At 42.0% G+C, this 13,872-nt stretch overlaps 1 protein-coding gene across 1 annotated transcript in view; it reads right to left on the minus strand.

Annotated features, from left to right (window-relative positions):
* Positions 1-653: 653 nt before the first annotated feature.
* ATXN2 (ataxin 2) overlaps positions 654-13,872 on the minus strand; it is a 53,525-nt gene continuing 40,306 nt past the window's right edge. Inside the window, exons 21-25 of the mRNA XM_054392944.1 lie at positions 12,353-12,406; positions 6,789-6,934; positions 5,699-5,926; positions 2,072-2,240; positions 654-1,134 (exon numbers count right to left, since the gene is read on the minus strand). Coding sequence (XP_054248919.1) covers positions 1,106-1,134; positions 2,072-2,240; positions 5,699-5,926; positions 6,789-6,934; positions 12,353-12,406 — 626 coding nt within the window. The 3' untranslated portion in view covers positions 654-1,105. The remainder of the gene's footprint in view (positions 1,135-2,071; positions 2,241-5,698; positions 5,927-6,788; positions 6,935-12,352; positions 12,407-13,872) is intronic.

Here is a 13,872-nt window from a genome sequence, read left to right on the forward strand (position 1 = left end):
ATTACCCTTCTCTGGGCAATGGACCTGCCTCCAGGTCCTCAATGTCCTTCGTGCAGTGAGGGCCCCAACACTGAGCCCAGTACAAGTTGTGACATCTTCTATGACAGCAGCCAGAGCAGTGCAGGGCTGAGGAATTCAGGAATTGATCTGAAGACAAGAAATTGTTAAAAACCTCAACACAAACTTCTGCTCTTGAAACCTTCCATCATCTTTTGCCATGGCCCTGGAAGTCAAAGCTGACAGAGTTGGGTTGGGGGGCGAGGAAGGGGGGGGAAAGGGGGACACACACACACGACACGGGAGCAGCACAGGACAGACACAGAGCAAAGCTTACCTGGTGCTAAACGCAACCTTCTGCTGCAGTCTGGGTGGGAAGCTGGAGAACACAGTAAAGTGAGACACAGGGTAAAACAAGACGCAGACACCGAGTAGGGTCAGTTTTTAAAACTTTTTTTTATTTTTTAATTTTTTTTTAAGTTTTTATTTTATATTATCTACAAAGTAAAAGTTTTTCTTAACTTAAAAGTTACATCACTGTCTCACGATAGTGATTCTCTCATCAAACGTGATTTATAAATAATAATTCATCAGTTTGACGATTAGAATTTTTTTTCCTTTTTTATTGTTTTTTTTTTTTTTTTACTGAACCTGTTTCAAGTTTAGTTAGAAGTAAAAGGGATCTCCAAGTCTTGATTTTTTTGTTTGTTTGTTTTGTTTTAGTGATAATAGCAGCAAGAATCACTCTTGTTACTTCTTTTGCTAGCTGATGAGTTCATAACTTTGAAGGGTCATTAAAAAATAAATAACTTCCAGTTTTCAGCAAGCAGAGTTGGGGCACTTGCAGGACTCAGATACAGTGCATGGAATTATGGAATAGCCCACAAGTTCCTAAATGCCTCTACTCAGTCCGAATCTCTCCCACTGCAAGATGAACTGTTAGCATTCCTAGTGGATGTTACAAGAAATCAATTTTTTCTTTCCTTTTTTTTTTTAAACAAAATAAAATGAAATTCTAGTTTTCTGTGCTTCCAGTTGGCAGAAGCAGTAGAAGGAGGGTATTTGGCCTACAAAAGGTATCCAGCCTTTCAGTTATTCCAGATGAGCCTTACAACTGCTGTTGGTGGTGGGCTTGTACTGTAAAAAAAAAGTTCAAATGTAAATAATAAATTGGCAAGCCACACAACAGTTTGCTAGTAAAGTGGTCACAGGACAACTACTGAGCTCAACTTTTTCTTTATTTTTTTATTTTCCTTTTTTTTCTTTTTTTTTTCTTTTTTTTTTTTGAGAACAAAACAAAACCCTGCACATCAAGATGTCCTTTGGATGTATTTTTTTTTCCTTTCTTTCCTCTGTACCTAAACCCTCAGAAAGCAGCCTGGTTCTGCTCACACATTCCCCCAAGAAACACGCTCAGGCAACTACATCACTACAAAAGTTTAGAGGCTGTTTTGGAAATGAATTAATAACAAAACCCAGGGTAAGGTTAAATTTAAAGCAGAAAGCAGTCATACACAGCACCTTCTTCTCCCAAAAAGTAAAGCTGCAGAATGTTATTCTGGATTAAAGATTAGACTCCAGCTGTCAGGAAGTCTAACAGCCCTACCCCCACGCAACATTTTTCATTCCTATCCTCAAGACCGAGCACTTTTCAATTGAATAATCCCCCCAGCTCGTTATAAGCAGGCTACACACAGTCCATCCCCCATGGTAAAACCACGGCAAAACCTGGAAGAACACAGTCCCACAGCATCCGCATCGTTATCCATTTCTCTACTTTGGCTAGAGAGAAGCAAAACCTTTGCTAAACCAGCTCGACCTTGCACAATTAGCTAAATCTTGTCTGCTTATCTAGGCTCACACATTCGAGCTGGCAAAGTAGAAATGCAAAATGCAGGAACGCTCTGCCTTCAGCAGTCTGCCGCTCTACAAGGACATCATCAGTTGGTTTGGGTTTTGGTTATTTTTTGTTTTCTCTTTTTTTTTTCTCCCCAAATCTGGTTCATAATAACTCTCCTCACTCCCACGACCTGGCTCAGTTACGGTGCAGGTCTCCCGGGCACACACTCCTCACCTGAAGGGTGCGTCATATAGGGGAAATGTGTTGTTGTCGAGACTGGAATGGGCTGTAGTGCACTTTGAGCGATGGCGGCTTGGGGACCACCAGGTGGCTGTGTCGTCATTAGCATCATTGGAGCATGGGCAGTTGGGTGAGAAGGAACCATTCCTGACTGTACATGAGCCTGAAACAAAGAGCTCTTTAGTATAATGGTCACAAGGAGGCATCACTCCTGGCCACATGACTGTCAAAAGTTTTCTCCAGCTGTACCAGTAAATCCAGAGATTTACTCCATTTTAACTAGATTAGCTACAGGGATTAAATCAGAGATCTTAACACAAAAATAACTGGGGAGGGCGGGGGAAAAGAACCACCAAAAAAAAAAACCCAAACAACACCACCCAACAAAAAAGAAAAAAAAAATGGGAAGGAAAAAAAAAGGCCTCAAATCTTTACTGCTGGCTCTGAGTCACATTCTCAATTGTAGCCATTTGGATGGTGAGTGCTGGGAGAAACTGCCAGCATTAAACAGTGGGATATGTAAACAAACAAAAAAAAATCCCCCCAAACAAAAAAACCCTCAACACATCTTCAAAACATCGTTGTATGACCTAGATCAAAGTGCTCCACATGCAGAGAAGGTACTGGGTGCAGGCAGGTCCTTCACAGGCACTGGGAGCCCAGTGTCTCTTCCCTCAGCTGCTCCTTACACAATTCCACGTTGGTTCATGGCTTCCTACCCTAGAAACCACTCCCCAGCAGTGCATGTGCCCACATTCTGGTTCATCTGAGCAGTCATTGCAAGATGAGTGATTTCATCCCTTTACACTGTTAGGTCAGCTTTGTTCTGTTTCCAGTTAAGCTCATCACAGTCAAGGGCCTTGTGTAATCTAAGCAATCATAGTTAAGTCTCAGCGGAAAAAGGAGATTAATCTTCAGGATGGCTGATCACCTTCTGGCAAACAAGTTCAGTAACTTGCTAGTTGGCTTCATTAGCTCAGAGCGGTTCGTGACTCTAGAGATCATCAACTTTTTTTGGGTATAACAAGCTAGGAACACTAGATTCTTAAAAGCACAACACATTAAAGAACTCTTTGAGCTCTCAGCGGGTTTCTCTTGGAAAAAAATCAAAAGCATTTGTAGCTATAGTTTGCTTTGTCCTTCTACCAGATCCCAGTGACAGAGCACTATGGTGCAGTAACTGCAGCCTCACAAAAGTTTCACATGCCAGTAAAGACAGATAGCAGGTAGTGGCTATAATTTTATTTCTTAAAGACAAAAGGGTTACTTGACTCATCACAGACATTCCTCAAACTCTTTATCAGACTTCCACTGTATTAGTAGCACTCAAGAAGCCTTTGAAGGCAGGAACTGCAATTCAAATCTCACTCTTGCTCTAAAAAAGGCTTAGAAGATAAGGCTGTGAAACAGAAATACCTTTCAGGATCAGCACCATTTTTACTTTGACAAACATGCTATTACAGCAGCCATTACCATAAAGCAGCTATTCATATAGCAGCTGTACTCAACACACATGGGGTAAAAATGTTCTGCTGTGGCTCAAATGCTTCACAAACTGGCAGCTGGCAGTACTCTGTCGTGAATTTTAAAGTACTGTTTCTCAAGTGAGTTCTCTAACAGCTCAAGATTCATCTGATAACCTAAAGGGAAATTCCTCTGATCCCCTGTGTTAGCCTAACTGAGATTCCTACTGCATGGCATTTCAGAATGGTGTTCACAAGTTGGAAATGAGGCTATTAAGAAACTATTAAACCCCAGCAATTACTTTCTCCACAGTGGAATAATCACACACCTTTCAAATATCTTTACAGAACTGTAGTTATTCCTTCATTAGAGACTTTTGAGGGAACTACTTGATTTTGAAACATCAGTTAGTTTGGTGTAAGTATTGTGGATAATAGATGGAAGTTTTAATCCTAAAAACATTACAGGAGAGGAGACTGTGGAAGTCAAAACTCAAGGGTGAGGCAGCTTTGCCTGTGATTGCTAAAGAATCCTGACTGAGTGGTCAGTTCTGACTCACACTTGCATCTGATTTGCTTTAGAGAGGTTTGCTTAAGTGCTTGGCACACAAAGGCAGGCAATGGACACATCCTACAGTGTGTACAGCACAGTTCAGGTATGGTTTTACCTTTAAGCTGACCTCAGAACTAATATGTTTTGTGTTTCAAGGGATGGCACTGAACGTGCCACTAAGCCAGGAGCTTGCAGCAGGACCCTTCTGAAGGGCTCATGCAAGGCACCTTGAGAAGCTCTACAACCTGGGCATTCACACCAGTGCCACCACACCAGAGCAGAGCAAAGATCTTGTTCCTGGCAGAAACCAGAACTTGGGAGGACATGGCAAGATGCCACAGCAGTAGTCAGGTCTGGACATCCTCTCCTTATCCTCCCAGAGTAGAAAAGCAGAAAAATTAAAAGCCTAAGAGAATTAAAAAGCTAAAAAACCTCAACCTCAGTAAAACAGCTCCTAAATACCTATGAACTCATTGGCTTAACTGACTGTCCCAGGGACCAAAGCAAAGATTTTTATCAGAATTCTGCAAGGGATTGGACACCTGTTAGACTAACCTCCCTAATTAGTTAGTCACAATATCCCAAACTATTGTTAACCTGTATGAGAAGGAATAAGACAGACACCAACTACTTGGTCTGAAGAAGAAATTGTGCAGGCAAATTACTGATTAACTCGGCTCCTTGACAAAGAACACTAAATCCAGGAGGTTTAGTAAACATCAGGAAATCTTTGTAACACTGCTTTAAGCAGAGCTCTTTATTAATCAATCATGTGCTTCCCTTCCCAAAATCCCCCTTTTTTTCCCCCCTCAGTGAGTTGACCACAAGAGAGCAGATAAGAAAAGTGGATTTATGGTCCTGAATCAAGGACTGTTAAGTTGCCCAATAATCACAGGGCATCTTCTGCATAAGCAGATTGCTTGGAAGCACACAGACACACACACACAGAGGTCTCTCTTTCAGCAAGAGTTGTCTTGCAGCCATCTGCACTGAATCTCACCTATCTCCCACTGCAGTGTCCTGCTGCTCCCTAGCAATCCTGTGTCATGTCCTTTACTGGATGTATGTATTTGACTACAATGCAGAGCCTAGAACTGCCACCAAAAGCAGCAGTTCCTCCACTCAGCATTCACCTCCACCTTTTCTTTATGCCAGCTCTTCCTGTGATCATGCAGTGAACCTGAGTAGTGAACTGATTTGACTGAGAAAATAGCCTAAAATGGGGATAGGGGAGGAAAACTGAACCTGAATCATGTCCCCAGTCTGGTTTGCTGCATGGCCAAACAGTTCTGTGAGAGGAATGGTGGGGCAGGACAAGGATGGGAGCTGGGAACTGGGAAGAGAGCTCAATTTCTTTCAGTAGCAGTGCCAGCTTAAGATGGTCTTCATTAAACTACAGTTGTAGATGCACTGGGTGTTGGAAGCTGAGGTCCAAATATCTCGTAAAATTCTAAATAAAGGCAATGTACAGACAGAAACCTAAATAACACAACAGGTAGTCTGTGCTGAGAGGTGACAGAATGGAAATCACTTCAGCAGGCCCGACTGTCCTAACTTTTGTGGCATTAAGACATTTAGTCTTGAAGGTTGTTAAACTGTGTTTACCTGGGGGACATGGGCCATGTGTGGCGGATTGGTATATGCAGGTTGAACATGGGAGGGATGAATGGTGAAGACTGTTTGTTGTGCTGTAGGAAAACTATTTTGTGGAGACTGCGTGTTGGAGCCTGGCGTCATGGAAGGTGGGGTTGGAGCTAGACCTGCGTGGTAAATTGCCGACTGCTGCTGTGGGTTTGCCAGGTGGAGTGCCTGAGCAGCCTGGTGCTGATGATGCTGCAAGGAAAAAAAAAAAAAAAAAAAAAAAAAAAGAGAGAGAGGATTGTTTAGGTTGTGGTCTAGAAGAGTGAAATATTTATTCTGCAAACCAGCACGAGAAAGGTTTGCCAACTGCTCTCAATAGCGAATCTCTACATGGCACATCTAAAGATCTAAGGTTGTGAGGAAACTCGATTCAATTCCACCAAGCTCATTTCCAACTTGCACTATGAAGTCATGTGAGCAGGATTCTGGAAAATAGAACCTGGACTGCCAGGGAAAACCAGGGAGAATCTGCAACCATGGAGCCAGACTGGCTTCCCAGTTGTGCTTGGCACCCCAGAGTTATTACTAATAGGTAACTAAGGCTTGCAGCACGATCACGAGGCCCATTTTGTTTTCAGCTGATTGTCTTTGACTAAATGCAATCAGATGCTTCTCAGCATTTATCTGCTGTTTCCAGTTGCAATTTCACTCATATTAAAGTTCTGACAAAATTAATATCCTTCCTTAATCATAATACAGAAACAAGTTATATCTTATTCCCCATAAGGAAGGAGAAATGAGTGGTTGGACTCTGATGTTGGTCCTTACTAAGGACAAGGAACTGCCACAAGCTTCCCTGCTAACTTGTCACGAGCCTACTGCTTTTGAGTCCTAGCTGCTACAAGGAGAGAAAAATTACAAGATACAGCTCTACTTCCTTCTTTCCAGAAAGCAAAAGGAACTCTACACGTGTCACATGCAGTTCATTTGGGCAGCTGCTCCATCCTAACCTTTTTCTTCTCAAAGGAACCAATGCCAATACCAAGAACCAGAGAGATGAAACACCTTCAGCAGAGCTTGTTAAATACAAAGTCACTCTTTTGAGTTCTGTTACCTGCACGGGGCTAGGAGCAGGGTGGCTTCCAGCATGTTGGCTTTGCTGCTGGCCAGTTGGTGTGGCAGAAGGCTGAGGATGCGGAGGATGTGGATGCAGGGTAGCATTAGGGTGGGCATACTGCTGAGCAAGTGAGCCAGTGGAAACTAGGATGAAAAAGAGGAGTATTTAACGACAGATACACAACATGTACCTCATCGAGTCACTGGCTGTACTTGGAGATTTCACTCTCAACATACTGCAAATATATTCCCTCCCCCATCTAAAAAAAAAGTATTTATCTTGCAAATAGCCAAATATCTTACCTTGCTTTTGTGTAGTTTGGTTTTGCAGGGAAGTCTATAAATAACCATAATTAGACAGTTCATCTTCCCTAGTTTGACAATGCAACAGCTACCACATAGAAAAAAGCAGCATTTCATCTTTTGGTTTGTCAAACAGACCAGTTTAAAACATCAATTTTTAATTTTTTTTTTTTCATTTTCAGATAATTTAGTTTTTCCTGAAATAGACTTTTTCCAAGGTGTTACAAGCCATTTTTATTTCCACCATCCAAAAAAACGCTTTGGCCTTATACCTGGCTAACCTCACCATGCTACTCTTCTGGAGATTGCTCACAGTCCAGTCAGTGTAAAATATATTCACTGAGGAGCTACAGGTACATAGAGTACACATCTGTAACAGCTGAGATAACTGAGGGTGCCTGAGCATCAAATTTGTGCTGAAGCCACTATCTTGTACTGAAATAGCATCATCTTGCCTCTCCCCTCAAAGTCAATTACATTCTGTCCTGGATCACCACCTTTCTGTGAGCTTCTCAACGCTGCTGGGGAATTCTTAATTCCTTCAAATAGTAGCAAATAATGTAAGAAATTCCAAAAAAGGCAAAAAACAACTTCACAGCAGAAAACTTCCACACCAGTGAAACCACATCTGTTGCTACAGCCATACCAGTCTCCAACAACAAACTAATGTCAACAAGTCCCTTCTTGAGAAGTCCTGCTCTGTTCTGTGCCACAGTAATTGTTGGTTTTTTAACTTCTGAAGGCAACTAAGAAAAGCCATAACGACAGCATGTCTTCCTTCAAACACAAAGCATGCAATGGGAAAGCAAGACCCCACGAAAATGCTTTGCTTATTCCCCTCCATGGCTTTTAGATCTTGTACAATGACCAGTCCAGTTTACAATCACACTCCCTGCATGTGACAATGTGTGCTGCTCTCTCCAGCATTACAGCTTGTCAAGACCAAGGCTGGTTTTGCTGACAACGGTGACAAAACAGTCAAAGCAAACTATCAACCTGTTCCAGAATCTTCCCTGCAATTGCTCCCTGTTTGTTTTGGTATCTTTTTGTTGCTCTGACTGCAGTTAGTTAGACTGCAGTTAGCTTACTGTCGAGTTACAGCTTTGTTCATGGGGTTTGTAATACATGGGAACTCAGTGGCTGATGTGTCTCAGCACACCTTTAGAAGTGATGGGTTTTCTGGAGCTGATTTCCTGCTCTGATGAAGAAACCTGAAAAGTAGGGCACAGGTAGAGATTTCAAGTGCAATCCCCATGGATTCATGGCCAGTGAGGTGTGCTGCCCCACTTCCGCAAGTAACTGCTGCAGCTTGTGAAGAGTTTCACTGTGCTGGGGCTCCAAGTCCATGAACACACAGAACTGCCCAAGGGTGTATGAAGGATGAGAGACAAGATGGGTGGAGAAAATGGACAAAAACATAGCTGCATCCGAAAGCACAACAGTATTCAGCAAAAGCAAGACTCCAAAAGACAGAAACTCTACTGTGCTCTACTCACCAGCCCTGACACACTACTACCCTGTGCAAGTACTTGCCTTCCTCCAATCTGGCTTGCTGTAAAGCTTACAAATGCTAGTTCTAACATTTAAATTCCCATGAATACAGTCAGTATCTTTTTGCCTACTTGAGATTTGTCTCCCCTGTACAGGGCACTATGATGGACTCTTCTCTGGTGTCTTGAAAGCTCAGTTAAATCTTCACTGAGCCAACAGTCCAGCAGTGATGTGCACCACAGTTTCAGGCTGTTAACACAGATGAACTTCATATGCATTTGCAACCCTAAATTCTTGCAGTCTGATTTGATCCTAACATGCCTGAGCATGCAAGTGTCCTTGATGTGGAGCATGGAAGCATGCTCACACACTATGAGCATTTCTGATTGAGAGGGGGTTTGAAAACAACTCAATATTTCTCTGCACACTGGCAAAACTAGAAGTATCTCCAACCACAGCACTTTGGTATCCTTTCAAATGCAAGAAAAAAACTTTTTTTTTTTCCATACCACTATTAAAGTTTATTTTGCAGCAGCATCACCCCACCCATCTCCTGTCTGACTTTCAAACATTGCTACATGGAAATCATCAATGGAAACATTGATCATTTTCACAATATACATTTTACAGCTTTCTACAGCAGGAAGATTTCTCAACCTCATTATTATACACACTCTGAAGAAGACCAGAAGTTATTATCTCTGTCAAAGTAATAGAAATAAATGCATAGAGGGATTGACTTGCTTGCCAAAGGGCATGCTCCCAGAAATCTTCCTCAGCTCTCATCCCACTGCCTCAGCCACAGAGCTGGCATGCCTGACTACAAATTAACTTCAACTCCATTCCAGAGGTTTTAAAATGTATATGAAAATTCCAAGTTGTAAGATAGTCAAGGCTTCCCACATCCTGCCACATCATTTGTTAAGAGGCCCCAAAATAATGTGGTACTCTCTCAAACCATTTGTACAATTCAGCTTTCATTTCTTTATAGCCAAGAGCATAATAAACCAAATTATTCTGAAGCAGATCTGTCATACAATAAGGCTTCACAATGAATTTCTCTCTTTAGAAATCAGTTAAACTGAGGAACAGTACCCTAAAGAACAGAGACTGAAGCAGGGGGGGAGGATTAAGTTTTTATCATAGTAGCAGCTCTACCATAACCTTCTAATATCTCTTATCCACAGCTTTGCATTTAAACTACCAGATTTTTTATAGTGAAATACTTTTATTTGCTTAGCTTCTCCTCTCCCCAACAACTGACCCTCATAAGCTCTGCAAGTTTGGTTAAAACTACTTCAGATGCTGCTGCAAATTACGTTTTAATAGTAATATTAAAAGTGCCTTTCAAAAAAAAAAAAAAAGCTATTTGAACTTATCTAAACCCTGTACAGATACTGCATCCAAATCAAGAAGGGTTCAGGATGAGAGGCAGCAAGCCTGAAATACGTGCAGAGATCTTTGTTAGTTCCAAACCAGAGTTCAAACTTCAGCTCTGGAAATGAAAAAGCTGTTCTGTGTTTAAGCTGGTGCAATTAATAGCTCATGACAAGCCAATGAAATCTAGGAGACTAAGGAGCCTGTGAAAGGAGTCTTGCAAAACAGCCATGAGAAATTCACCTGCTTAGCCAGAACTAAAGCACTTTCACTGCGCCTTTCTCCAGCAATTTCTGCCTGTTCATCACAACAGCTCACTACACATATCAAAGAGCAAACAAGATAAGACAGAAGGTGAAAAAAAAAAGAAAGCAAAGAAAAAAAAAACACCAATTATCCAACATTTTCCCCCAATTGTCAGGACTTTGGAAATTTTCCAAATGGCCATCTAGTATCCAAGCGCTGAGAAAGCTTAAGGAAAGGACAAAACAACCCTGCGTATCTCCTTGATTCAAGTAACCTCAGCTCAGTCCAGCACAAATACCCTGTTTTTCTCACCCTTAATGGTTTCTGTTCCTCTCCCTAAGAAACACTCCCTGGGCTAATCTGCTTTACTTCAGCATGTTTTTGATCAAGTAGGTTCCAAACATGAAATATTTAACTGTGATAACCTTGCAAGGATACATGGTGAAGAGAAGTGACTCAGTAATGAAGGGAGCAAAAATATTAGATGGATTGAAATTACGAATTCAACTCTACAAAAGCACAACCCAGTATTCCAAGAGGCAAACAAGTAGTAGCCAGCCATCAAACCCACAGAAGGAGCTGAAATCAAAAGAGGTGAGAGCAGCAGAAACCCAGCAGAGCTCCCAGCTACAAGGGTAAATCCAAAACCCACATCATGTAATTTCATCTTTGCCCTGGTAGGAATTTTGACGTTGCCAATGGTGGTCATCGATGGTCATCATCCAAAGATGCACTGAAGAGCCTATTTTCAAGAACTGACCAGTGAACAAACTTCAAAGCTATTGCCAGAGCCAGTAAGATGGTGAGGATAACTACATTTAAAAGACCTGAATGGTAGGAAGCAAAGAAATAGCAAATGTTTCTTTCATAACACAAACATTTAAAGAAGTCATTTGACACAGGTAGAGTGGACTTCACTTCAAAGATATCCACAAAAGGAACGAGCTTATCAAAGTGATTTCAGTGCACCAAACCAAGACGCATGAAAACAGGACAGGTCAGCAGCATCCTACACCACTACTTCATGCAGAACCATTTTTGTGCAAGGAACACAGGAAGCCTCCTCCAGAAGAGGGTTTTGGAGAATGAGTGGCATTTCTCACATCCCTCTTGCATGAGCTAACTTTAAAAAAAAACCCCAAAACCCACAAGAGTGCCTGGCATAGGCTGCATGGACTTGAGACAGACACAGCAACGAGTCTCACTGCAGGCTAGGAGCAAGCACAAAAACACCCTGAAACTGCAAGTCCTTCTTAGCCACATCTTGGGTGACACAACTCATCCTGCAACCATATCCCCCCCAAAACTAGCTTCCTCAACGTGCTATGAGCAACATCAACATACTAGGCAGTGTTTTTCACTTATCTGTCTTTCCCAGCACACAACTGAAGGATTAGGTGTTGTGTACTGGGAGCATGGAGAACATCAGCCTCTCCCATAGCTTACACTAATGCAGGTCACCAGGAACACCACACAGGAGCATGGTAATATTGATAATGCTCGTCTGCCAAGGAGGAAGCACCTGATGCTGTGCACCAGCAAGAAGCCCTCTTCTTGCCACTCCCTTTGAAATAATGACATTGTACACAGCATTCCTTCAGTGGCACAAAAGTAACTCTACAGAAAGCTTCCTTCACCTCAGCTGCCACTCAAGTGATTTCCTCCCAGAGGCTCAGAATTTTGAGCCACAGCTTTTTTAAGAGATGAGGCACAAGATACTTCTCCTTTTAGGAAGCCAATGAACTTGTGAAGTTTTAAAAGTCCCATTTTGGCCAGGAAAGAAAAGAAGTGACGTGCTTCACCCAGGTTTTAAGCAGAGGCTATCCACACGCAGCGCTCACTTCTGGTTGCAGATGAAAAGACTGGGTAGTAAAGTCAAGAGATTAGTTGACATGCAAAATACATGTAAAAAAAAAAAAAACAACAAAAAAAACCAACAAATCATCTTCCTGTGGTCATATAAATCTGCTCAACAGCTTCATGCTCCCCCTCCCCCATCCATTGAAAGGAACCTTCCTGCATTTTCCACATTCTGGTTTGGTGCAAGGAAACTTGTTCCCTCAACACGTCCCATTCCTTTTAACATCTGTTCTTTAGAAACTGCTTTTCTGTATAATCAAAATTAGTACAAAAAACCCAACTCACTGGCAAAGTAGAAAGAAGGGCCTGTCTCCTTGCTGTATGGTATTTTGGGACATGCTGAATTTGGGAAATAGAAAGGTAAATTAGCCTCTTGCCACGTGCATACTTCCCGTCTTCTGGAAAGGTCAGCGTCATTTGTAATTTTTTTTAATTCTCTTTTTTTTTTTTTTTAAGATTGTAGAACCATGCAGATATTTTTTTAATGTATCTAGGTACTATTAGAGCTGAATATTTAGTTTCACATGATTGGAGAGGAAAGAACCCAAGTCTCAAGTAAGCCTTCCTTCTTAACTGTGACACTGAGCTCTTCAGTTCTTAATTAACACAAAAATAAACTTTATGTCAATTAATGATCTATTACAGTCCACTGTAATAAGAAGGTTAAAAAGTAATTACACTAAACCAGAAATTGGCCCCTTGCTTTTTCAGCTCTATCACTATCACTTTCAAATAGTTCCAAGACACCTTTGGTGACTGGTTCACTCTTAGTCCCTGGAGAATCCTCTGAAGTTTACATTATATCCACCATTGTACTATCAGGGTAATAGAATTTACTCTACTGCTGAGACAGAAACCAGATAAAGTTAGAGACAACACCAGACCAGTAAAACATATGCAGAAGGGGAAAGGGGAAGGGAGAATGGGGACAGGAATGAAAGCACAAAAAAACAGGAAACGCATCTGTATAAAACCAAAGTCTGGTTTTACACAAGCTTGGTTTTAAACACAGAAGTTCAGTTTTTCAGAGGACTCCAGTTACTGCAAACACAGGCAATTCAGCTACATGGGAAAGCTAACACAAGTTCATTGTCACAGGTTTTAATACATCCACCCTCTGCTTAGGTAACTCAATTTTCTAAGAGCACAGGTTTAGGTCTTCTTGTGACAGAGACCAAACAAATTGCAAACCACAGCCAGCAAACTCCACCAGCCCAACCACATTGGTATCAGGGAGATCAGACAGAGACAACATCTGAGACAGACAGAACATTCTGAAAGCAGCGAGCGATTTGGCAGGGTAAGAAGGAGAGCTCCGTTGGGTAGATGCGGACAGCAGTTAGAGGTGTGTGTACTGCTCTGCTTCTGCAGTGCCTGCGTGTCAAACGTCCCTTGGTAAGGACATCTAAGTGCTCACGGCTCCAGGAGTTACGAGCTGAAGGGTGTGATAGCCTTTTTTTATCAGCTGGCTGGCAGACAGGAAGAAAGAGCTGCTTGAACATTGTCCTTCCCAATTGTGTTGTGAAGGGAAAAACCCCAATGACTCAAACACTCCTCCAGTATGGGTTTAGACGGGTCTAGCGGTGACCATGCAGCTGAGCTGCTCTGCTTCTCTTGAGCTCTTGTTAACAGCAGGTTGTGAAACAGCAGCAGGACACTAACAACTGACAAGGAAATCCCAGAAGTGCAGAAATCTCTCATTAAACAGCACTGGACAAAAATACTCCTCTTTAAACTGCAGGAGTGCTTATCAACACGTGTGGGTCACAGTATGTATTTTGGATTCAGCTATCTCTTCAGGAGAC

This window comes from Indicator indicator, chromosome 26, assembly GCF_027791375.1.
Source record: "Indicator indicator isolate 239-I01 chromosome 26, UM_Iind_1.1, whole genome shotgun sequence".
Classification (NCBI taxonomy): Eukaryota; Metazoa; Chordata; class Aves; order Piciformes; family Indicatoridae; genus Indicator; species Indicator indicator.